Consider the following 27,835-nt stretch of genomic DNA (forward strand, 5'->3'; position numbering starts at 1 on the left):
ATCTTCAACAATTTCTCCTCCACTTTCCTTTCAGTTATTACAAAGTCATTTTGCTCCTTGTTATAGTGTAATAAACTTCTGGTATTCCCTTCCCTAAATAATTCCTCATTTGTGAATGCAGATGCAGAATACCTAATCAGTTTGTCTGCAACCTGAGCAGGGTCATCAACAGTTAACCCATACAATCAAGTGACAGTCTGATTCAACTGCTTCCTTCTGCTGTTAATATAAGCATAGAAGTCTTTGCTGTTTTTCTTTGCTAGAGATATCTCATAATTTGCCTTAGCTTGTCTAACCTCTTTGTGACTTGATTGCAGACTAATGTAGATCTACCAAAGTTTCTATATCACTTGGTAAATTATATGCATCCCATGCACTTTTTTCTCTCCCATATGTCTCAGTAGTTCATCTGACATCCATTTAGGTCTAAGCTTTAAACAGTATTTCTTTGTTTGTATGAAAAGCCTAGTAACTTCTTTGATTACTTCCCATTTAGAATTTGCTATTGGTAACATCATCAGTTGGCCCAACCGCACAGATTTTAAGAACTGTCTAAGACCACTGAAGTCACCCATACGAAAGCAAAAGCCTTTCCCTCTACCCTTGACAGTAGTTAGGTCTTTAATTAAATTCCATATTTTTACACTGTGATTGCTACCACCCATTTGGTCTTTTACCTTCAGATTCTTAATGCATGAAGAATCACTGCTGATAACCACATCAAGAAATATTACTTTCTCTTGTTGCCTCTCCAACATGCTGCTGTAGAAAACAGTCATCCAAGAAATCAACAAAAGTCTTGCTAGCGTGTGTTACCAACTCACACTAGGGACAGCATTCCTATGTGTGATATGAACACTACACCTTGACCTCTGCTTACATTGAGTTCACACCTGGGTGATTGCCTCCAGTATACCAGGTGGCATATTTTGAGACATTGGACATGGGAGTATACCCAGAGTTATTTTGGCTTGATGCATAATAGCCACTGCTACTAATGTGCCAAAAAATCTAAACTCCAATCCAATCCATTCCAACCCAGCGTTATTAACAATCTTACCATCATGACAGTGCAAGCAGAGGATTTAGTTGTTGCAGACTTCACCAACATATCAGTTACAATAGCATTTTTAGACTCCAGGGTAGCAAGCCTAGCCTGTCACATAGAAGAATGGCTCTGACAAGCCTCAGGGCCTAAACAACAAAAACTTGACTAATGAAGTTTTTTTGCCAATTTTAAATTCCATATCAGTAATATTTTTATGCATATTTTGTACTTCTCCCAAACTGGCATACTTTTTAAAAGCATTCATTCCATAAATTTGTATTGATGGATTCAGTCCATTCTTCTATCTGCTCACAAGTTGTTCATCACTTAACTAATATTTAATCTTTAAATTATTCATCCTGAATATTGTGATCAGTTAAATTTTTGTGCAATTTCAGCATTTCGATCATGTGATGCATGTAACTCATGACTTCTCTTCACTAAAAAGGCCTCTGTGGTCAGGAAATCTATCCATAATTGATGCTGCCAACTCTGACCAATTATAACTTTATAAACATAAATAAATAAAATAAAATTACAAATAAAATAAATAAGCAAAATCGACTGTAAAATGTAGTATAATTTAAAATGCCATAAATCATATGAATTCATATCAAATCATATAAATCTTTAAAAATACTATACATTAAAAGTATTAAACCTGTACTACTATGAAACTTTAAAATGCTATGCATTAAAAGCGTTAAACCCGTACTACTGTAAAACTGAAGCTTTCGGCAGCATCTGCTGCCTTCCTCAACATAAGTATTGCTGCATCAATGATTCATTATAAAGTACTAAGCCTTCCCAGCAGACCCAGGATGTACTATGGTACCTGCGCATACTCCGTTTCCCTTATATCAGCACCAGAAGTGGCATGGGGCTGTACGACCTTAAAACGCTCATCTCTATCCAGGATAACGGTCTTAAACATTACATTAATTCTACAACCCTTATCCCTATTCAAGCTATGATCACCCAAGGAACAAATCCTTAGGCTCTCCAGCCACTTCTGGTTCCAGAAACCCTCTACCTTATCTGTAATTACAGCTCCTTCGGCTGTTGTACCATGCCCGGTTTCCCAGGCATGTTCCGCCATGGCCAACCCTGAGACATTAGCCAACCTAAGTGCCCTACTATGTTCCCCCAGTCTATCGTGTAATCTGCGCTTAGTCTCACCTACGTAACATCCCCCACAATCTGGACACTGAATTTTGTAAACAACCCCACTGTTGTCAACTCCCACAATCATGACTTCCGTTACACAGTTTTTGAACATTGAATTTTTAATATTTATTTATTGAATATGCCATGCACACTAGGCTTAACAAGGAAGTAGGCTTCATTTAATGGTGATCCAAGAAATTTTACAATAAATTTTAACGGCTTTTCTTCTGGGAACAAAAATAAAGCCTTTGGTACTTTGGAAAAAAAATTAGGGTTTGATGTATTGCTTGGCATAAGCTTATAGAGGTTTTGAATGTGTCAATAGCTTGTTATATGATTGGATCCAGACTTTCCCTAGGGGTGGGTGATTTAACAGTTTAGTATATATGGCTTATCAGTAATTGAATTAATATCATAAATCATAGTATTTCTTCCAGTTTACTCAGGCTTTTTTGGGATTGGGGGGAATCATGCCCCACTGGAACTTCCACTGGTTATATGTTGTGCCTTTTAAAAAATAACCATCTAAAAATTATTTGGTTTGATGAACCAAAATTTTTTCAGTATGCGCCTTTGGTGCATTTTCAAATTCTTAATGTAGTAGTAGTAGTGGCATGTGATGCAAGAAAGCAAGTGTATGAGCTTATGCAGCATCAGCCAAAAAAAAAAAAATCACACCATTCCCTCCAAATGCGTGTCCAGTTCTTCCGTAAATTTATTTAACCTGCCAACTTCCACAACAACAGATGGAAGTTTGTTCCAGCAATTAACCACCCACTGGCTAAAGGCAAATTTCTGCACATCTATTCTACATCTGTCTTTTCTTAATTTGAATTTATGCCCCTTAGGTTCGTAATCTGAACAAGTGGAAGGATCCCATCAGAATTCAGCGTGCTCAACCCATTCAAGTCTTGTCCATTCCACTCATGTCTTGGTCCATTGGCTGCAGTTTCATCTAAACTGCAGCCAATGGACAAAGGACAGATGGAAGGAAGAAAACAAGCTCCACACTTGTTTCAAAATTACCTAGTGAAGGTGGGTGGAGCATTTTTTTTTTCCCTATTTTCTTTCTATCAAGTTTTAAAAATCCACTATTCAAAAATTTCACTTGTCATCCAAGATTTTTTGTTGTAGCTGTAGTTCAAATTTAATGACTTTACTCCTTTGAAACAACGAGGTTGTTTACTTTTGCCTGTTACCAAAATCTTCAGCTTTTCATTACTAAGCATATTTGCACCAACCAAGATTGTAATTCTCTCTCTTTATATTTTTACCACTTAAACATTATCACCTTTAAAAGTCAGTGTCTTGTTCGGCAAATATTTTAAAAATAGACCTGTTTCATCAATGCCAAATATGTCGTCGGGCTCACGAATGCTGAAAAAAAATTGGGAGTTAGGATTAAATTTGAAAGTGTCTGCAATTCTGCCCAGACACGATAAGAGCGAGTTTATGGTGAGAGCCTTGTCAACAAATTCGGCCCTGGAGAGATTGTGCAAGGCTCACGGGGTTGAATTTTTTTCAGTGTGGTCTGTGCTTGCTAACAGGAGAGACTGTTTCTACAGGGATGGGATACACTTAAATAGAAAGGATGGAAGAATATTTGCTGATGCTATAGAGACAGTGTTAGGTGGGTTTGAAAACTGCTAGCTTGGGGGGGGGATTCACAGACTAAAAGATAACAGTAGCCGCAGGCAGAGGCGTAAGTGATTCTTGCACTGCTTCTGTTGTAATGAGCAGCAGCCTAGAGAGAAAGTTGCTGGAGGTTTCAAGAGCTGCTGCAAGTCATCATGGAACAAGTAAATACATTGGCTGTGTTAGGATAACTAAGAGTAAGAACAGGTGCATGTACACTGATGCTAGAAGTATATAAATTTGATGAATATGAAGTGCTGATCAAGGCATCAAAGGCAGATATTTTTGGGATAACAGAGACATGGTGTCACACAATAAGTGGTGCAGAATTGGAATTTTGGTAAAACAATGTGTACAGAAAGGGTAAGAAGGGAGGGAGGTTATGCTGTTAGTTAAGAAACACATAAAATCTAAAGAAGTGCATCCAGTTGATATGGATGGACAGTGCAATGTTGAGTCTGTTTGGTGTGACATAAACACTGTGAAAGGGAAAATGAGAATAGGAGTGTGTTATAGGCCTAATGACTCCGATGAGTACAGTGAACAATTGTGCAGAGAAATAGTTGACCAGTAAGTCAGAATGTCTTGTAATGGGATATTTTAACTGGAACTTGTGGTTTGGTCACTCGCACGCTATCAAGCCTTTTGTGGATTGTTTTCTACAGCAACATATTCGAGGGGCAACCAGAGAGAATACTACCCTTGATCTGATTATCAGTAGTGATTATTCATGCATAAAGACTTTGCAGATAAAGGAACCACTTGGTGACAGTGATACAGTGTTTTTAGGTGGGTAGTGTGTTTTTTTTTTTTTTTTTTTTTTTAAAGTGTCTCAGACAGTTTTTAAATTCTGTACAGTGGAATCAACTGATGATGTTACCAGTGGTGAATTCTAAATGGGAAACCTTCAGGAACTTAATCTTCGAGGCTACTAGGCTTTTCATACCAACTAAGAAATGCTGTTCAAGGTTCAGGCCTAAATGGATGTCAGATAAATTAATGAGGCTCGTGGCAGAGAAGAAAAATGCATGGGATGAATATAAGTTATCAGGTGACACAGAAGCCTACGGCAGATATAATGAAGTCTGTAATTAAATCACAAAGGAGATTAGGCAGGCAAAGACATTACGAGAAATCCTTGGCAAAGGATGCAAAGAAAAATGGCAAAGAGTTCTTTACTTATAATCTCTAGGAGGAAGGGGATGAATCAGATTGGTCCATTTAACATAGATGGTTCAGCTATTGATGATCCTGCTCAAGTAGCTGATAAACTGAATGAGTATTTTGCATCTATATTCACACAAGAGGAGTTATTCACGGAGGGGAATGCCAGTAGTTTATCAACCTCTAAGAGGGAGCTAAGTTATTTTGTAATAACTGAGAGCAAAAGTGGAGGAGAAATCGTTGAAGTTAAACATAAAAATGCTCTTGCTGAGGATGGAATCTATCCAGTTATATTGAAGGAGGTAGCAAGGGAAGTAAGCAAACCCTTAGCCATAATTATGGGAGCATCCTTAGAGTCAGGGAAAGTCCCAATGGACTGGAGATGTGCAAATGTATCACAATTCACAAAGGGGAGTGCAAAGGTTGACACAAATAATTATAGTCCTGTGAGTTTAACTTCTTTTCTGGGGAAAATAATGGAGTCACTGGTTAAAGAGGTGATACAGGATCACCTAGACAAGACAGTACAATACACAAGACAATACAGGACAAGACACAAGACAATACTGAATACAGGACAATACACAAGATCACCTAGACAGCATGGGTTTGTTAAGGGGAAGTCTTGTCTGACCAATTTGATTAGATACTATGATGTGATAACAAAGGAACTGGATGCAAAAAATAATTTTGATATCATATACTTGGATTTCAGGAAAGCTTTAGATAATGTTGCACATGGAATACTGCTGCAAATTAGAGCAATATGGCATTAAGGGCAAGTTACTGTAATGGATAAAGGGATGGTTGAGTGGGAGACAGCAGAGTGGTAATAAATGGACACTGCTCTATGTGGACTAATGTTATTAGTGGAGTCCCCCAGGAGTTGGTGCTGGGTCCATTTTTGTTTTGTGTATTTATCAATAATATCAATGAAGGTATATCAGGCTTAATGTCCAAGTTTGCAGATGATACTAAGGTTGGCAGGGTTGTTAATGGCAATAAAGACAGTATGCTACTACAATAGGATCTAGAAAAGTTAGGTAGATGGGCTGAGAAGTGGGAACTGAAGTTTAACATTGACAAAAGCAAAATACTGCATATGGGTAGCAGTAAACCAAGAGAAACGTACCACCTATGTGGTACTACACTCAGGGAGGTGGAGAATGAAAAAGACCTGGGTGTTATTTTGCACAGAGAACTTCAGATATGAAATTCTCTGTGCAGTGCAGATGGGCTGCCAGAATAGGTCATGGTGTTTTGTCAATGATATATAAGAATTTTGCTAACAGAAACGAGGAGGCGATTATTGCTCTGTATAAGGCAATGTTTCAGGCCACACCTTGAGTACTGTGTACAGATCTGAAGGCCTCATTTTAGGAAGGATGTAGAGTTGCTAGAATGAATACAGAGAAGAGCAACAACAAGATTGGTGAGAGGAACAAAGGGGGTGCGCTTACAAGGCAAAGGCTTAAGTCCTGCAAGTTGCAGCATCTGGAGACTAGGCACCTGCAAGGTGATCTGATTGAGTTGTATAAGGCCCTGAATGGTTTGAGCAGGCTCAATGCTGACAGGATACTTCTGCTTGCTCAGATTAAGAACCTGAGGTGGCATAGATTCAAATTGAGGAAAGACAATTAAAAGAATAGATGTTGGGACGTCTTTAGCCAGCAGATAGTTGATTGCTGGAACAGACTTTCATCTGTTGTTATGAAATTGATAGCTTAAATAAATTTAAGGCTGAACGAGACAAACATTTGAAGTGACCGGATGGGTAAAATGGAAAGTGGTTTTTTTTTTTTTTTTTTTTTTTGCTGTTGCTCTATAAGCTTTCTTTCTTGCATCATTAATGGTAATAATTTTTTTTGTAAGCTGTTTCTTTCCAATGGGTACGCTCTAGTTTGATTACAACTCCACTTTCACCATAAATGACTTTTTCTAGTAAGCCATGTTGCTTTTTAAATTTGTCCTGCCAACCAGAACTGACTTGGAATATGATTATATATACATACTCTATACTTGGAAGATGCACAAACCATAGCCATTTGTTTTATTAATGGCTCTGATATTGGTATGTTTTGGTCTCAAATCGACTACATCCGTTTAAAAACAGCTTCATCTACATCTTCATACAGGCATAATTTTGCATGCTGCTGACTGGATCCAATTTTTTTAACCAGTTTGAGAATTGAAACAGGTTTTTCAGAATGTTTGACACACTACTGGCAGAGATACCAAATTTTAAAGTGATTTCTTGTCTTTCTTTTTCCACTACACCCAAGGATTTCCTCTTAGATGTTGTAAGGTTACTTGCACAGCAACTAAAACAAAACTGATTTAGGGACCACTTATAGCTACCATGTAAACACTGACAGGTGAAATTCTAACAGGGAGCTAAATAATTGTAATAACTGAGAGGAAAGTGGAAGGGAAATTTCTGAAATAAATTAAGACAGGCACCTGGGGTGCATGTGATCTATCCACTTATATCAAGGGGGGCAGTAAAGGATGTAAGCAAACCCTTGTGCAAAGTTGTGAGAGTATCTTTGGATTCAGGAGAAGTCCCAATGGACTAAAGATGTGTGAATGTACTTCAGTGTGCAAAGGGGGATCAGAGAGTTCCATGAGTAATTACAGACCCGTTAAATTAACTTGTGTTCCAGGAAAAATAATGGAGTCACTGGTTAAAGACGTAATGCAGGACCATCTTGACAGAACTGCAGTTATACTTCAGTCACAGCATGGGCTTATCAAGAGGCGATTTTGTCTGACCAATCTGATTGGATAGCATTGATACTGTCACAAAGGAACTGGATTCAAAGAATAATAATTTTGATATCCATATATATACCCAAAGCTTTTGATGCCTTTGCACATAATAGATCCTGTACAAATTGGAGCTGTGTGGCATTAAGAGACAGTCTCTGGGAGAAGACAGAGTTATCAGTGAACACTGCTCTTTGTGGACTAATGTTATTAGTGGAGTTCCCAAGAGTTTGTTGCCGGGCCCACTGTTGTTTTGTGTATTTATTAATGACATCGAACAAGGTATATCAGGGGCTTAATGTATAAGTTTGCAGATGATATGAAGGTTGGCAGGGTGGTTAATGACTGTATGCTACTACATAATAGACCTAGAAAGAAGATCTAGAAAAATTAGGCAGATGGGCTGAGAAATGGCAACTGAGGTTTAACATTGACAAATGCAGGGTACTGCATGTGGGTAGCAGTAATCCCAGATTAACATACCAACTGTGTGGTACTACAATCAGGGTAGTCTTAAATGAAAAGACCTGGAGGTAATTGTGCAGTCAGATATGAAGTTCCCTTAGCAGTGCAGTCAGGCTGCCAGGACAGCACATGGGGTTTTGTGAATGATATACAGGAATTTTGCTAGCAGGAAAAAGGAGCTGATTATTTCATTGTATGAGGCAATGGTCAGGCCATATCTTGAGTTCTGCATACAGGTCTGTAAGACTCATTTTAGGAAGGATATAGAGCTGCTTGAGTGGATACAGAGAAGGGCAGCAAGATTGCTGTGGGGAACAAAGGGGGGGTGCTCTTAGCAAGAAAGGCTTCAGTTCAGCAAATTGCAGCATATGGAGACTAGGCACCTGCAAGGTGACCTCAGTGAGGTTTAAGGTTTTGAATGGATTGATGAGGGATTGTTCCTCTTGGTGAGATTATGCACATGATGGGATTGTTCCTCTTGGTGAGATTATGCACATGAGGAGATATAATTTCAAATTAATAATTGTTGTTTAACAGCATTAATTTGTAGTTATCTGTTAATTGAAATAGCCCACAAAGGACATTACTCTTTTCAGTCATAAGTAGGGAAATATTTGGGCAGAATTATGACAGGATGAGAGAGGATTAATAATTGTAATGTAAGAGTATTAATTTACAGTTATTTCTTAATGCAAATAACCTGAAGGAGGAAATTACTCTTTTTTTTTTTTTTTTTTTTCGATTTAGCAAAATATATAGATAGAATTCAGTCCAAACTCTGGCATAAAGAAAGACATATTTATAATAATTTATAATAATTGGAGTGTAACAGTATATTGAATTGTATTCAAATTAGGTTTTGACTATAAATTTATGATACTGAAATTAAGTATCGTATTTTAGCAAAGAATATAGTTTTTAGCACTAAACATAATCTTAGAGCTAAAATAGCAGTGTGACTGTGTGCAGTGAAGTAATTACACAGTTATTCTTGTCTATAAACAGGAAATTATTTTATTGGGATCCTGTTTAAATTTTTATTTTTGTAATATTTGATCACTGTTTTTGCAGGAAAACATTCTTCTTAGGATCCATTTTCATATTGCTAACCAAGAATCAGAAGATATGTGCAGTGCAACTCACTGTATTCCTCATCAGAAATTTGCTATGACCTTAGTGGAGCAAGTATGTTTTTTTAATAATATAATAATTATAAGAAAATAAATCGTGGCTATTTTGGATGTATTCTTACGTTATATTTTTAAAAAACAGAATATAGTCTAGTAAATTTAAGAAAATTCCTACCTTAAAGCATGATTTATTCTTTGTTTTCTATTTAGCAGCTATGTGCATGACTCTTGTAAAAGGAATCTTCAATCTGTGGTTCATAAAGCTATTATTTGAGACCTCTTTTATGGACTTATCTACTAACATTTGTTTTTGACAGAATTTGGTAGCCAAATTTAATCAATAACAAATTATAGCAGGTGTATATATATATATATATATATATATATATATATATATATATATAGTCCATAAGTAGTCAACAATGTTAACTGGTAACTATCAGAATAGTCTTTTGGTATAAGTTGTAAACTCATCCTGTGTTTCAATGTTGTTTGAAGAGATGAGAACACATTACAAAACTATGAAACATGATGGCATATTTAACTCGCACAATGATTCACTGTTGTTGAAGCTAACTATCCTCCAGAATGAAGAGTATTTAAATCCAAAATAAGAGGACATCTAGATTCCACATTATTATTATAAAAATTTTTCTCCTTTATCAGATTTTTTCCCTCCCTATGATGGATACTAGAACCATGTGAATGGGATGTTTGTGTCTGATTACTGTTAGCATTAGCAATGGCAAATGATGCAAGAAAGCAAACTTATACAGCATCAGTCAGAAAAAAAGGACACCTACTCTTTCATCTATTCATTCCCTCCTGTAATTTGTGTAGTTCTTCCTTGAATTTATTTAAGCTGTCAAGTTCCACAGCAACAGATGGGTGTTTGTTCCGACAGTCAACCACTCTCTGGTTGATTCTGCAACCGTCCTTCCTCAAATTGAATTTGTCCCCTCCTGTATGATCTGAGCAATAGGAAGAATCAGATCACCTTGCAGGTGCCTAGTCTCTAGATGTAATTTGGAGAACTGAAGCCTTTCTTGGTAAGAGCACCCTTTTCTTCCCCTCAACGATCTTGTTGCCCTTCTCTGCACTCATTCCAGCAACTTCACATCTTTCTTAAAATGAGTCCCCCAGATCTGTATGTAGTACTCACGATGTGGCCTGACCTTTGCCTTATACAACAGGGTAATCACCTCCATATCCCTGCTAGAAAAATTCCTGTATATCATTGACAAAACCCCATGAGCTGTCAGCCTGTTTGCATTGCTCAGAGAACTTCATATCTGACTGTTTTTCATTTTCCACTACCCTGAGTGTAGTCCCACACAGTAGTTGGTCTGTTAATCTGGGATTACTGTTACCCATATTTAGTACCATGCATATATCACTGTTAAATCTCAATTGCCATTTCTCAGCCCATCTGCCTAATTTTTCTATATCTTGTTGCAGTAGTGCTATGTACCATTATTAGTGTCAATAAGCATTCTGCCAACCATCATATGCAAACTTATCATATTCTGCCAACCATCATTTGCAAACTTACACATTAAGTTCCTGATATGTCCTCATCAATATCATTAATAAATACAGAAAACAACAATGGACCCAGCAGAAAATCCTTGGGGACTCCACTAATAACACTAGTCCATGAAGATCAGTTGATAACAACTTTTTGTCTTATCCATAACAGTAACTGTTCCTTAATGCCACACTGCTCCAATTTGTACAGCAATCTATTATTACAGAACTATCAGTGATATTTCATAATACTTTGTTCATAGTAGTGAACTATAACAGTAGCATGAGTGGCATCGATTTAATTGTATCTCACAACCTCAACTATGATATTGCACTACTTCGAATAAGTAATGCTTCACTAATGGAGAAGACTATTCTCGGCGGATACCACCACCCAGAAGGCACCATTTCAAGACTTTTTGGCCTATCATCGGTGGGCGGGTAGTAGGGCTCACAATACCAAAATCTTAATACCGGTATTTCAGTATTTTTAATTTATGAAACCAGGATACCGGTTCCGAAAAAAAATGATGCAAGTTAGAGCAAAAAATTGATGTGATTTAACGACATGAATGCAGTCATAGCAACTCTAAAATAGGACGAGATGTCGGAATGCCTGAATCTACAGTACAGAATATTATAAAACACGCAGGGGAAATAAAAGAAAAATGTAAAATTGCATCAGCCTTTTGTAGTTTGCAAACATCTACAAGAAATAGAAGTATTACTATGTTAGAAATGGAACGTCTTTTAACTGTGGATTGAGGATTGCAATCAAAAACGCATTCCCCTTAGCAAGCAGCCATTCAGATAAAAGCTTTAAATTTGTTTAAGAGAGAGAAGAAACGTTTAGTGCGACTGCTGGTTGGTTTGATTGATTTAAAAATAGTGTTCAGCTGCATAATGTTGAAATTACCGGTGAGGTGGCCAGTGCAGATGAGGATGCAGCATCTAAATATCCTGATGTTTTAAAAAAAATAATTGAAGATGGTGGATACACTGATCAACAAAATTTAACGTTGATGAAACCTGTTTATTCTGGAAAAGGATGCCTTCCAGAACTTACATTTCTAAGAAAGAAAAAACTCAACCTGGATTTAAAGTGTCTGAAGATCGCCTAACAGTTTTATTGGGAGGCAATGCTCTAGGCGATTTTAAATTGAAACCGATGCTTGTTTATCGGTCTCCAAATCCTTGTGCCCTAAAAGGCTACAAATCCAGTTATTTGGCAATCAAATGAGAAAGCATTGGTGACCCAAGCTGTGTTCACTGACTGGTTTTCAAGCTATTTTTGCCCAGCTGTTGAAAAATATTGCAAGGAAAGCAACATCGCATTCAAAGTTCTACTAATTTTGGATAATGCTCCAGGTCATCCAAATACACTCAGTTCATTATGTGAAAATATAAAAATCATTTTTTTGCCACCAAACACATCTTTGTTGCAGTCCATGGATCAAGGGACCATCGCAACATTTAAGGCCTACTACATAAGAAAAACATTTGAACAGGCAATTGCTAAAACTACAGGAGACGATGCAATTTCTTTAACAGAGTTCTGGAAAAATTATAACATCAGACATGCAATAGAAAATATTCAGCATGCTTGGCAACAAATGACTGCAAACAACATGTGTGGAGTGTGTAAGTGCATTTTGCCTCATTGTTCATTGTGCAAATGGTAGTGGTTTCGAAGAAACTGTTATAGAAGAAATAACAAATATTGGAAGAGATCTTGGATTTGATGAACTAGAAAATGACGATGTTCGGGAACTGCTCAATTCACACTCAGAAGAATTGACTGATGATGATCTCCTACTTTCAGATCAACAAAGAGCATTTGAAGAAGCCGACAATGATGCCGAAGAACGAGATAATGTGAAAGTGAAGGAGTTCACTCTCAAGGAATTCAAAAATATCTTTCGAGCTGTAGAAGTCGTGAAGCAAAAAATTATGGATGCTGACCCTAACCTCGATCGAAGCATGCAAATTCGCCGAGATGTGGATAAAGCACTCTGCATTTACTAGCATATGTACAAAGATTTAAAGAAGGAGAAAACAGTTCAGTCTATGGTGCTAAAATATTTCGAAAGACAGTAAAGGTGTTTTCGTCAGTGTAAGGTTACCTTTAGGAATGATGTTTAGAATTTTTTTTTTTGTTTTTATTTTGGTTTTAGAATTTTTTTTGTTTTTATTTTGGTTTCTATTATTACAGTACTATATGACTTTGTTAATATTAAATTTAAATTATAAGTATATTCTTTTTATCCTTTACTGTAATATTTCGTTAATAAACATAAAAACTTGTGTTTAAAATTTTTAATTACCTATTTCCATCGAGCTGGAACCAATTACCATATTTTACACATAATTATAACTTCGAATAGTGCGAATTCGAAAAATGCAACTACTTCATGGGATTCATTAGTTGCACTAATTGCGACCTAGCTGTACTGTATATTATATATCATATATATATTATATGTGAGCTGCCATTTTCTCAAGAGCAATGACACAAATATAAAACAATAGTCATTTATCATACAAATCTACTTACAATACATAACTGGTGTTCATTTACATCTAATCTATTCATATTTCTCATTTAAGCTATTAATATATGCTATCATTTCCATAAAATTTCTCTCAATTAATAATCTCAACTCTCTCTACAGCTTCAAACACTAAACTAATTCAATCTTAATCACTTCCTCATATTTCTCTTAATCACCAAGATCAATCTCTTCACAATAGCAATCCATAAGTTAGCATTAGCATTAGTAGAGGCATATGATGCAAGAAAGCAAGCTTATGCAGCATCAGCCAAAAAAAAAAAAAACCCTTCCACTTCACCCCTCCGTTCGTTTGAAATACCTGCCCAGCTGAGCTTAAATTTATTTAGGCTCTCAACTTCCACAACAAGGGATGGAAGTCTGTTCCAACCAACTACCCGCTGGCTAAAGGCAAATTTCCGCACATCTATCCTACATCTGTCTTTCCTCAATTTGAATTTATGCCCTCTCGGGTGATTATTCTGAGCAAGAGGCAGAATCCCATCCCCAGTATTAAGTTATTAACTTAATACTAACAATTCCATGTATTCTCTCTTAATTTAGCAATATCAATTTTCTTTACAACTTCAACCAATAAACCGACTCAATACTAAACATTTCCTTTATTTCTCTTGTTTCTTCAACTTCAACCTTATTCTGAAATAAACTCCAACTTTATCTAAGTACCATTTCCAAAACAACACAGTTCAGAGGACTTGCCTTCCTTTTCTTTCACAGTGGGATTCCTTTGTGTGGGTTTCTTCCACGGAGTGCAGTGATATCTCTCTCTCTCTCTCTCTCTCTCTCTCTCTCTCTCTCTCTCTCTCTCTCTCTCTCACTCTGCATCTATGCTGTAAAGCTTTTCCGGTAATGTCTTGTATCGGGATTTCAAGAACAGTTCTCTGTTAATACTGAAGGAAATTATCACAGCAGCAGTAGTAGAAGCTAGGACACTATCTGACTGGCTTTTTATTCAACTTCCGGATTAACTTCTAGCACAGGAACATGCCCGGCAGAACCCTTCACTGCTGGACCCGAACTGAACCCAGAACTACCACTGGAAGCCTGCAACCCCCTCCGAACAACAACCACAAACCCCTCTTTTGGTGCAAGCACCTTATTTATTTCCTTCTCATTTATTTATTTATTTATTGAATTGATTGCAAGTTAGAATCACCCCTTGTACTATTTTATACACAAGCTTACGTGCAAACCCCAGAGGGGTTTGCATGTATTTATGTATCTCTCCCTATCTGATTTAAATCTGACCCAATCACGGTGTTAGTCTTTAAACTCACTCTTCTTCCTTTGGTGGGAAAAACAGAATATTTTTCCCACACAACGAAACGCTTTCATCTTTTACCTCAAAATCACTTGTTCACAATACCTTTGAACTACTCCATACGAACACCCTTTCCCAAAATGCACTAAGTGTCGCATCCTCAAGTAGCAGTGTAATAGAGAGATTAAACTATTGTTCAGAAGCTTTTAATTTTAACACTTCCGCACCCGCCATACCATTGTTCACCATATTCCTTAATTGCATTACCAGGCCTACTGCCACTAATGAAATATTTCCGTAATGATGTTTTCATTATTCCTTAAGTGCTTTACTTCCACACACACACGCTATACTTACTTAGAGAAATATATTTGTAAGATTTTGTCTTACAGTTTCATGACGTTTTCAGGTTTCCGTTGCATTTGTACTGTGTATAACAATCCCTCATTTGCAAATTCAGCAGTATTAATGATTTATTGTTGTCTATTTTATAACCTTTATGTGAATAAATCATGGATAATTATTTTTTAAATTAGTACCGAAAAACCTGCATTTTTGTATCAATACCGGGATTTGAATACTGGAAAAAAAATGACCGCGATCCCGATATTTGGGATCCTGGAATCTTGGTATTGTAAACCCTAGCAGGTAGGTACCCTGGTGTTGCAGTCATGCCAACTCAGTTATGAAGTATAACTCCACAATATGAGAGATGCCAAATATAATAGTGATAATATTAAGGGGGGGGGGAAAGCACAAGGCTTAATACACTTTATGACCTTTAAAGCAAAAATCAGAAAAATCAAAAAATCAGAAGCCATGAATGCATGCATAACATTAAGGCAATATTGCATGAGGAAGATATCGAAATGGATGAATGCGGAGCTGGCCAGTCAAATAGAACAAAAAAAGATAGCATGGGATAGTTACAGAGCGATGAAAAGTACTGAAGCCTGCGACAACTACAAGTTGATTTGTAATATTACCAGATAAGGTTAGAGAAAGAGAGAGAGGCCAAGGCCACATATGAGAAATCACTGGCTAAGAGAGCAAAGAATGGGGACAAGGAATTTTTCACATATGTGAAAACAAGGAACAAAAAAAGCGAATCAGATTGAAAAAGTCTTGGATAACTCAACTGATGTTGGATGAATTGAACAGTACTTTGCATCTGGCTTTACTGAAGAAAGACTCTTCATCCTGAGAAGAGACTGTGCAAGTGAAGCTGAGTCATGCAAAATTAGAGAATTTCGAAATACAGCCGACTGTTTATTAAAAAAATGTTCAAGCATAAAGGCAAGTAAGGCTCGTGAAACTGATGGCATGTACTCAGTAATATTGAGGGAGACTGTCAGGGCATGTATCGAACCACTGAAGTTAATTATGAGGGCATCTTTGGATTCGGGAGATATTCCTTCAGTTTGTAGAAGTGCCAACTTATCACTAATACATAAAGGCGGTTCTTAGAGTGAAGTCAAAAATTACAGACCAGTTAGTCTGACTTCAGTGGTATTTAAAATCGTAAGGCTAATACTAGACGAACGCTTAAAACACGAGTGTAAGCTGCCATTGTGAATGCCTCCAAAACAGCAAACTACATGTAGCGATCCTAACGTCAGATCGTTTCAAACTACACGGGGTGCTTCTAACACTTCATTGGATATCACCAGTGACTCACTTTTTCTATTCCCAGTTTCAAGATGGATGTTGTTCAAGCTGGATGCATTTATGTATAGTGTTGATTGCGAATAGAAAGAGAAAACGACGACGGTGGCGTCATCCAGAAAATTCAAATAGGTTAAAAACAGGACAGTTTTATGTTGTTTGAAACACAGAAGTCTCCCGAGAATTTTTTATTTTTTACAGAATGTGGATAGAGTTTTGATAAACTTCTGTTAATGCAGAAAAAACGCAAAATTTGATACCGTGATGTGGAAATCAGTACATCAATATCGATGTTTGCATCTATGCTTTATGTGCTGTACCAACAGGCCAACTCCCACTAATTGAAATATTTCTGAAATGTTGTTTTCTTTGTTCGTAAAATTATTTTATTTCTACACACTATTCTTATTCAGAGATTAAGGTATTTCTAAGACTCGGTGTCTTACAGGTTACTTTCGGTAGCTTCCTGTGTGATTTTACTGCATGGGACTTCTCAGAATAAAACACCTATTGTTACTATCTTCCCACCACTTGACATTATTTCGAGATGAAATATTGATGAGTACTTTCCATCCTTTTGAAGCAGAAAACATTCTCCACTACCCACACTGTAACAGAGTTCTTTTCGTGCAAGAAAGGATTAGTTGTTTGATTTTAAGTTTGTAACGCAGCTATCAATAGAAATATTTTCTTGAAATTTCATTAGAAGATCAAATATACGTCCAGAAAAGGTGCTGTACCGATATTGTTCCTAAAAACAATTACAATAAAGAAAACTTTTTTTTTTTTTTATCAAATGCACATTGCAGTGTTATCAGTTTTACACCAGTTTTTCCCGTTTCCAGTCTGGCTTCCAATAGATGAATTTCCTCGATTTTTGTGTTAGTAGATGCAATACACATTGAAGGTACGAAGGACGATCTTTACGTTTTTCAAAAACAATTCGTTGCAATTCTTTCGGTCATGTTTTTTATGCCAAGAAACAGTTGTGTGCATTATTATTATTATTTTTTTTATTATTATATATATTTTTTCCTGTATCAGGCTGGCAGCGACTCTACTTTGTGGCTTACTGAGTGCTTTGCATTGCTTTCACAATACTTTTCCAAAAAGAAAGACACCGAAGTTATGTTGTGGACAATGTTGTTGGGGACAATTTTGAGAGAGTATTTGGATTTTAGCAAGCTGAATCAAATGTGATTCAGTCCCTCAAGAGAGGTTACTCTATAAGCTGGAACATGTTGGGATTATTGGAAAAATTCTAAGATAAATTGCTGGGGTCTGCAGAGCAGAAGGAAGAGGGTGTGATTAATGAATATTCTTCAGATTCGTTTAAAGTCAGAAATGGGGGCCCCAAAAATCGGTTCTGGACCACCGTTTTCTGATTTTCATAAATGACATTGACGATGGGATAGTAGGCTTGATGTCAAAATTTTCAGATGACATAAAGTAGAGTAGTTAATGATTGGTACCAAGCAGTGCTCCTTCAGGCTGCAAGAACAGTCAAAAAAGTGGCAGCTATGTTTTAATGCAGCAAAATGCAAGGTCTTACACTTTGGGAATAGCAACCCCTAAATAAATTAAAAATAAATTATACACTTAATGCAATTGAATAAAAAAATAAAAAAGGTATCTGTGAGTTATAATACAGGCAGATATTTTCTGGGCAGTGAAATCAGACAGCCAGGAAAGTACTTGGTGTCTTATCGACGATTTATCGAACATTATCCTGTTGAGATATAGAGATCATAGTCCCACTGTATAAGGCAATTGTAAGACAACATTTGGAATATTGCGTTCAAGTATGCAGACTGCATCTGGGAAAAAAAAAAAAAAAGACATTGAGCTTCTTGAAAGGGTCCAAAGATGGACAATGGTGAGATGGGGAAAAGGGTAACCATACGAGGAAAGACTCTGATCATGTGAGCTGTTACTTTTTATGTAAGTAATTTTCTTTCATTTCTACAGAAATAATTTCCATGTTCTGCTATTTAGTACAGGTTAAGTGATGTATTGTACAGTCATTTTTGGATATCAATGCAACTTGTATGCTTCTCGAATTCCCAAATTTCTCCTACTTTGTTGCTTAAATCCCTCTTGAGAGTTTAGACTGTGGTTCCAACTTAATCCACATTCAAGGTAATTTTTGACTAAATTTAATTTTCCTACATCATCTTATCTCTTCGTGTCATGTAATGCTTTTCTTTTTGTATTTCAAAGTTATGTTGATTCGAGGATGTTAAAAGCCTTTGGCATTAAGTAGTTTTCAAGTTGTATTTGGTTGTTACTGAGAATGATTACACCACATGGTTGCTCAACATGCTTAACGATAACCATGTACTGCATCACGATATCATACAATTCTGATAAGAATTACAATATGTGATAGATGAAATAAAGTACAGTAATACCCCGAAGTTACGTGATAGGTGGGTCCGACGAAAATCGCTTAAGTCGAATTCGCGTAAGTCGGGGTACAACTTTGCATATAAATACATATAAATTTTGTTTAATTGGGACCAAGGACTAACAAAAACACTAGTTTAGAAGAAAAATATTAATAAAATTGCAGTTCTTTATACATATTAATACAAAATATGTATTAAAAAAATAAATGACTTACGTAAAAAAAGTTATTTCGATGTCGATGGCTTCATAAAATCTAACAAATTCATCTGACGACACAGAGACTTCTTTTTTTCATGCAGAATTTCTTCGTAGCAAGCTAATAATTTTTTCATTCCTTGCTCTGTAGCTATTACGCGTTCTTCGTTGTAGTCTGTTTTCTAAAATTTTTAAGCCCTTTTCAGTTGAGCTGAGACCTTCTGCCAAGTTTGCAATTGTCATGTGCTTTTCGCCGTTGCCTCATTTAGGCCTGTAGCACGTGCAATATCACATGGTCTTTCATTTCGCTCCAAGCATTTCACAATTTCATATTTTTTCTCTATCGACAGAGGCGGACTGGCCATAAGCCTAACCGGGGAAACCCCTGTGGGCCTGTGTGATTTTGGCCATAAACCATAGTATGAGGCCACTGTAAATTTTCCCGGGTAAGAATTTTTGACCCAGTCCGCCTCTGTTTATCGATAATTGCTTTTCTTTTTCTCTCTGAAACTGCAGTGTCTTCACCAGGACACTTCCTTTTCACACCTTTTAAGTATTTTATTCATTTTTAGGGAATAAAGCACAATTACAAAACGAGGAGGCACCCTTGATACATACGCATAAACAAAGCTGCGTGCATGTAGCAAATGAATAAACAACACCGTAAAGGCAGAGATACACTATTAACACCTCACATTTCTAGGGGTTACTGCCACAAAACAATAAAAATCCAGTTGCGTTTCTGCTAGTGGAATCTGTTATAAACTGGTAGTAAACTCGATCTAATTGCATACCAATAGCTGGAATTGTGTTGGTTTTTACGTTATTATGGTGAAATGTGTTTCCCCTAAAACAAATACATTTTCAGAATCTTCTCTTCATTCCTATCGTGTTGCGTTCGGTTGGGGTGATTCTGCATTCGACTGCCATTTCTTGTAAACACAAAGGCGAATTGTGCATAAGCCAATTCGGTTCGTGTTATATTATAAGATATCGCTACCGTATTTCTAAATAGTGTATCATCAAATTCGTGTAGTGTAAACACGTGTTATACGAGGACTGACTATATACGGCTCGACCGACGCGATCCATTTCTTTCGTGAAAACGATGTAATTTCCGACAAACGTTGAGCACGAAATTCGAATGCACACATATAAATATGACAGTTGGAATACAAATTCTTGCATATGTGTGCAGCTCATGCAGTTAAGTTAAATTTTGTTCATCTTTCGCTCTCACTCTCCGCCGTCGCACCGTATATCGATAACATATGAAAAACGACCTTGAAGATAGTGGGCGGCAGTGTTGCCAAACGAAAAAATCAAGAACCGCGTAAGTCGGGGTATTACTGTAATTATGAAAGTAAGAGAATTGAGGCATATTGAGGCAAATTTCTCTTATTCTTTTAAAAATATTGAAAGTAATGCAGGGTATTTCTGTCGGAGACAAAAGTAGATGAAGTTGTAGAGCAGATATCATCTTTTGAGGGCACAAAAGGTGATATTGTTGTACGTGTTGGCACTAATAATATTAAGAGTAGGAGATCTGAGGACTTACTTAACAAGTATTGGGCAATTTGGCAAAAAGTCGCGAGTTAGTATTGAATTTTAAATTGTCTGCAATTCCAGACATGATAGGAGGGAAGGAGGGAGTATACATTGAGAGTTTTCTCAATCAGTTTGGCTGTGACGAGAATGTGCAAGGCTCATGGGATAGAATTTTTCTCAGTGCGGTGGGTCTTTGTTTCTTCTGTCTCTTTTAGTCAGTCTGTTTTAGCAAACAATACTCTCATTGAATATTGTTTGCCATTTTTCTTTCTTTCTTATGGTTTGGTAGAGATTGTGCCAATTTTTCCTGGAAGTAATCACACAGGTTCTTAATCACCTTCTCTTGTTTGCTGAGGTCAGTCAACCCCTCCTTCTCTCTGGGCTGTGGTCTGTTTCTTGATGGCCGATCTTGGGTGATGTTGGTGGCTCTTATTATTATTATGGTTATTATGACTTCTCTTTTTTTTTTTTTTTTTTTTGTGAAATTGTAGATATTTTAGTTTGTCTTTCGTGAAAGAATGTGTTATTTGCCTATAAAATATGTAACATTACGTATCCGTAAAGTATGTAATGCTTTGTTAATTTCGAAATTGACTTTAATTTTAAAACTGAAGTAAACTCCATGATGCTACCTAAGGGACAAGTCTAATGGGCACTATAAGCAAGATCCCCATTTTTAGGGCCATTTTTTTTATATTTTGTCAAAATTTTGGTTTATAACATTTATTTTATTTTTTAGCAATGTTTATGAAGCACTGGATTTATATATAAGTTGAAATCCTGCATATGTAATGTTCTATGCTCACTTTTTTTAGCATCTTGATTTGCATATCAACAAGAATGAAAATTTTGAAAAGATTTTATGAAATACAGTAGACTCTTGATTTTCCGGGATAGATGGTAAAAAACAAATCCCGGATAATTGATTTCCCGGTTAATCGAAAAATACAAAAGTCCCCGACGTGCGTAAGAGATACGTTCCAGGACTTCTTACGTAAGTCGTGTTTTACATAACTCGGGAATGACTAACAACATATTGCTACTATATTAGGTTGACAAATCTGAATTCCGCACGATACTTGTTAATTGTTTGGCCATTTTCATACATCCTTATTAGTTTAATTTTCTAATCCAAATCGATGGCTTTCCCTTTTTGGTACATTTACTAGTAGCGCTGTCACTTATTCTCTTAGTGGGCACCATGATAATGGTAAAAATGAAATTTTCTGAAAAGAACTTTACAGAGTTAAGGGGTAAACACATTATTATCAGCTGATGCAAACTCACATTTTACTAAAGCACATTTCTGGAGGTCACTGCCATTAAACAATTTGCACCTTCCGTGTTACTGGGCTTTTCTGTCCATGCATCTAATTATAAACGGATAGTAAACTCGATCTTATTGCATTTGCGATAATACAGATAGCTGGAATTGTGTGGGTTTTTACGTTATTATGGTGAAATGTGTCCCCTTCACTGAAATCTTCAGTCATATAAAAAAAAAAAAACCTAAATAAATTGTAAGAATCTTCCCTTCTTTCCTATTTTTTTGCTTGTTACTCTATATCTCACTTGTGCAATTTGTACATTCCATGATCGTCGTTATTAATTGCTTATTTTATTTATTTATTATTTTTGTTTGTTTATTTTTATTATTTACAATCCTAAAAAAAAAAAAAATGTGTTCCATTTAATCCGCTTCCCGGTTAATCGAGAGTCTGCTATATTTTAAAAAATTTAAAAATTGAATTTAATAAAATCTCAACTGTCACCACAATAAATTTATTATTAACATAATAACAATGATGATGCTATTCATGAAATTAATGTTTCCACCACAAAAGTGATGTTGGAATTCCTTTTATTAATACTATGCATTTTATCCTGCACACCAAAAAAGATATTGATTATACTAGCCAACAAAAAATATTTTCTGTCATACCTCTGAGATGAAAATATGTGATTGTGGAGGAAATAAATCTGCTTATTCCAAAAATTAGCATTAGCATTAGCAAAGGCACATGATGCAAGAAAGCAAGCTTATATAGCATCAGCCAAAAAAAAAAAAAAAAAAACCCCTATTTCACCCATCCAAATGTTTGTCAAGTTCTGCCTTGAATCTATTTAAGCTATCAACTTCTACGACAGATGGAAGTTTGTTCCAGCCATCAACCACCTGCTGGCTAAATGCAAAGTTCCGCACATCTATCCTACAACCGTCTTTCCTCAATTTGAATTTATGCATTCTCAGGCGATTATTCTGAGCAAGAGAAAGAATCCCGTCCGCATTGAGCATGCTCAAACCATTCAAGGCTTTATACACGTCAATCAGATAATCAGATCACCTCGCAGGTACCTTGTCTCCAGACAATGTAATTTTCAAAACTTAAGCCTTTCTTCGTAAGAGCAACCCTTTGTTCCATTCACTAATCTTGTTGCCTTCTCTGTATTTGTTCCAGCAGCTCTACATCCTTAAAATGAGGCCTCCAGACCTGTATACAGTACTCAAGGTGTGGCCTCACCACTGCCTTATACAAGGGGATAATCACCTCCTTATCCCTGCTAGAAAAATTCCTGTATATCATTGACAAGACACCATGAACTACTCTTGCAGACCATTCTCACTGCTCATTAAACTTCATATCTGCCTGCACAATTACCCCCAGGTCCTTTTCATTCTCTACCACTGTCAGTGTGGTACCACAGAGTTGATACGTTACTCTGGGATTACTGCTTCCCATGTGTAGTACTTTACATTTGTCAATGTTAAACTTCATTTGCCACCTCTCAGCCCATCTGCTCAACTTTTCTAGATCCTGTGGCAGCAGTGTACTGTCATTAGTGTCATTAACAACCCTGCCAACCTTCGTATCATCTGCAAACTTTGACATTAAGCCTGATATACCATAATATACCATTTATAAATACAGAAAACAACAATGGACCCAACATTGAACACTGAGGGACTCCACTAATGACATTAGTCCACAAAGAGCAGTGTCCATTGATTACCACTCTGTCTTCTCCCATTCAACCATCCCTTTATCCATAGCAGCAATTTGCCTCCAATGCCACACTGCTCCAATTTGTATAGCAGTCTTCTATGTGCAACAGTATCAAATGCTTTTCTAAGATCCAAATATATGATATTAAAGTTATTCTTTGCATCCAGTTCCTTTGTGACTACATCATAGTATCCAATCAAATTAGTCAGACAAGACTTCCCCCTTAACAAACCCATGCTGTGTCCAAGCTATAACTGAAGTCTTGTAGATGAACCTGCAATGCTTCTTTAACCAATGCTTCCATTAATTTCCCTGGAACAGAAGTTAAACTAACAGGTCTGTAATTACCTGTGTCTCCCTTTGATCCTCCTTTGTGGATTGAGGTCACATTTTGCACATCTCCAGTCCATGGGTACCTCCCCTGAGTCCAAAAAAGCTCTCATAATTATGGCTAAGGGTTTGCTTCTTCCTTTACTGCCTCCTTTAATATAACTGGATATATTCCATCCACTACAGATGCCTTTCTTGTGTTTATCTTCAACAATTTCTCCTTCACTTTACTCTCAGTTATTACAAGATTATCTCGCTTACTGCCAGAGTTGAATACACCTCTGGCATTCCCTTCCCTGAATAACTCCTCATGTGTGAATGTCGAAGCGAAATATTCATTTAGTTTGTTAGCTACCTGAGCAGGATCATCAACAGTTGAACCATCGATATCAAGTGGACCAATCTGATTCATCCCCTTCCTTCTAGAGTTTACATAAGTAAAGAATTCTTTGCTGTTTTTCTTTGCATCCTTTGCCAAAGATTTCTCGTAATCTGCCTTCGCCTGCCTAACCTCCTTTGTAACTTGGTTACAGACTAGCTAATATCTATCATGGGCTTCTGTGTCACATGTTAATTTATATGTATCCCATGCATTTTCCTTCTCTGTCACATGTCTAATTAGTTCATCTGACATCCATTTAGGCCTAAATCTTGAACAATATTTCTTTGTTGGTAGGAAAAGCCTAGTACCTTCCAAGATTAATTCTTTGAATGCTTCCCATTTTGAATTTGCTGTTTGTAACATCATCAGTTGGTTCCACCTTGTAGAATTTAAATACTGGCTCAGACCACTGTAGTCACCTTTACGAAAGCATATCCCTTCCTGTTACCCTTGATGGTAGTTACCTCTTTGGGTAAATCCCACTTCAGCACACTGTGATCACTGCCACCTAGTGGTTCCTTTATCTGCAGATTCTTGATGCATGAAGAATCACTACTGATAATCAGATCAAGAGTATTACTGCCTCTAATTGCCTCCCGAACATGCTGCTGTAGAAAACAATCATCCAATAAATCCACAAAAGCCTTGCTAGTGTGTGAGTGACCAATCCACAAATCCCAGTCAATATCCGGGAAATTAAAATCCCCCGTTATAAGACACTCAAATTTACTGGCCCACTCTATTTCTCTGCACAATTGCTCATTATACTCATCAGATTCATTAGGTCTATAACACACACCTACTCTCATTTTTCCTTTCCCACTGCTTATGTCACACCAAACAGACTCAACATTGCCTTGACACCCACATCAACTGGATGCACTTCCTGAGATTTTGTTTCTTAACTAACAGCATAACCCCTCCTCTCTTACTGTCCTGTCTATCCTTTCTGTACACATTGTACTCCCCAAATTCCAGTTCTGCACTGCTTATGTCTGTGTGACACCATGTCTCTGATATCACAACGTTATCTGCTTTTGATATCTTGACTAGCACCTCAAGCTCATCAAATATATTAACTATAAGCCTAGCAGTGGTGTACATGCAAGTATACATGCACCTGTTTCTACTCTTAGTTACCCTAACACAGCCCATGTATTTATTTGTTCCACTATGACTCCCAGCAGTCCTGGAAATTCCCATTGCCTTGCTTTCCAGGCTGCTGCTCAATTGCATTTCAATAGAAGTAGTGCAAGAATCACTTTTACCTCTGCCAGCGGCTACTGTTAATCTATTGGTCCATGTATCCCCCCCAAGCTAGCAGTTTTCCTACCCACCTGACTCTGCCTCGATAGCATCAACAATATCATTAGTACCAATGTGTACAGCAATATCACTCTTTGTGCCCTTAAAGATGATATCTGCTCTACAACGTCAACCTTTGGCCCTGACAGACATACCCTGGTATTCTTGCACCCTTTCTATTTAAGTGTATCCCATCCCTGTACAAGCAGTCTCTCCTGTTAACAAGTACAGACCATGCTGAGAAAAATTCTACCCCTTGAGCCTTGCACAATCTCTCCAGGGCCAAATTGATTGACAAGGCTCTCATCATATACTCCCTCCTATTGTGTCAGGGCAGAATTGCAGACACTTTCAAATTCAACCTAACTCACGGCTTTTTTTTCACCATTTTCTTGTACTTGTCAAGTAATTCTGCTGGTCTCCTACTCTTAATATCATTAGTGCCAACATGTACAACAATATCACTCTTTGTGCCCTTAAAAGATGATATCTGCCCTACAACGTCATCAACCTTTGGCCCTGGCAGACATACATCTGTCATACATCCTATTCCATCTATCCTTTCTGCACAATATGTTCCCCGTTTCCCTGACAATAGTCACCTACAACTAGTTCCTTTGATACCAGCGCATTCTGCCTTGAGGGTTGCTGCTATGTTGCGCGATGTTCAAGTGCAAGCTCTGGCATTGATGTGGGCAGCTGAGAGCTTGATGGGCCTCCCAATTTAAATCCTTCAAGGGCATCCACCCTGTCCTTCAAGCTCTCATATAAGCCCATAACAATGCCGAGATGGCGCCTGATTTCCTCGCACTCCTTACATTGCCCACACACAAAGACATTCCCCTTGGCAATATCATGTCCCATTCCTGATTGCTCCACAAACATCAAACAAGCAGTGCATTTCAATAGACTGTGATTCAGAAGACAACCGCCTCCCTAAGTTTTCCCCTGAGCCACAGCACTTCCAGTAGTTTGAGTCTTTTGCTTTGCTGCTCTGGTCTGAGTCATGATTTTTATTCAAGTTCAATAAAATTACAATAAAATATAACCCTAAATCTATATCCCAATGCCATCATAACACTATATATATATATATATATATATATATATATATATATATATATGTATTTCGGTATCAAATATTATCTCCGAGTTACGTCATATGACTCTCTTATCCCCTGTCAACTTATATGTTTTAATTTATGATGTTACGTTTGTAATAACTAGGTTGCTATATTTATTTAGTTAAAAAAGTACAATTCAATTGACAATGAAATTTAATAAGATTAATAAATTTTACTGATTAATTGATATTGATACTATACTCGCTGTCTAGTTTTCCGTTAAACCTTATGCTAGCACACGTATCTTATAACAATGGTGGCTAGTTACGAATGGTTAATCTACGGACAAGAGGTATTATTTACTTTCCAAATCGCGCTATCTGAATTCAAAATAAACCACGGAGCTTGACTAGGTCTATAAGCTACTTATAGAAAATAATTTAATCTAACAATTAAGTCAATAAAGCAGTAAGTATAATTAAAAACTTTTCGTTCGCAGGAGCTGCAAAACCTGTCTGTGATTTGATACCCTTACCGATACTAAGTAATAACCTACAAAATCTCTATCTAAATTCAATTTAAACTAAGTATTGTTACTAGGAATATAAAGCAACTCTAAAAAATAAATTAATATGCCAATTTAAGTCAATAAAAAGCAAAAACATACTGTCCTCTATAGCAAAATATTTTGAAAACTTTTCATGCCTTTTTCGAAACACTAAAATCTTTGTTCTTGCTGCAAGTATATTTCACTGCTGTAACCTAACAGTTCAGCTTTTTCTTTTGGGAAATTTAAGTATCGAACCAAATCATTCAACTCATCTTGTTTTATTAAATGTACCTCACTACCTGAGCTCTGGCTGATAGTTGACATCTTGTGAAGTGAAGGCTTCTGGGGAATCCTCAACTTGAACTTGATCACTATTATCTTCCCCACTACTGTTATCCCAAGTTTTGGGGGGCCACTGGTACTGGAAAATTGTCAATGTGTGGAACAGGCCAAATTGCAGAAAGTATATTTGGATATATTATAGTGTGTTTGCTTTTTTTAGACATACTAGATATATTTGTCATACAGAAGTAGCAATCATTAATGTGGCTAGATGGTTCTCACCAAACCATAGGGACTGCAAAAGGTAACGCTTTGAGTTTGCCATGTAACCACTTCCTAAGGTTTGTCGTACAGGTAACACAACGCT

The 27,835-nt window shown here is 36.8% G+C and overlaps 1 protein-coding gene across 1 annotated transcript in view; it reads left to right on the forward strand.

Moving 5' to 3' along the window:
- The window catches only part of ec (ubiquitin specific peptidase echinus), a 378,892-nt gene that overhangs the window by 159,548 nt on the left and 191,509 nt on the right, over nt 1–27,835 (forward strand). The window contains exon 5 of the mRNA XM_090378841.1: nt 9,317–9,430. Within this exon, the coding sequence (XP_090234967.1) occupies nt 9,317–9,430 (114 nt within the window). The remainder of the gene's footprint in view (nt 1–9,316; nt 9,431–27,835) is intronic.

Source organism: Mastigoproctus giganteus, chromosome 8, assembly GCF_048544385.1.
Source record: "Mastigoproctus giganteus isolate SK-2022 chromosome 8, ASM4854438v1, whole genome shotgun sequence".
NCBI classification, from domain to species: Eukaryota; Metazoa; Arthropoda; class Arachnida; order Uropygi; family Thelyphonidae; genus Mastigoproctus; species Mastigoproctus giganteus.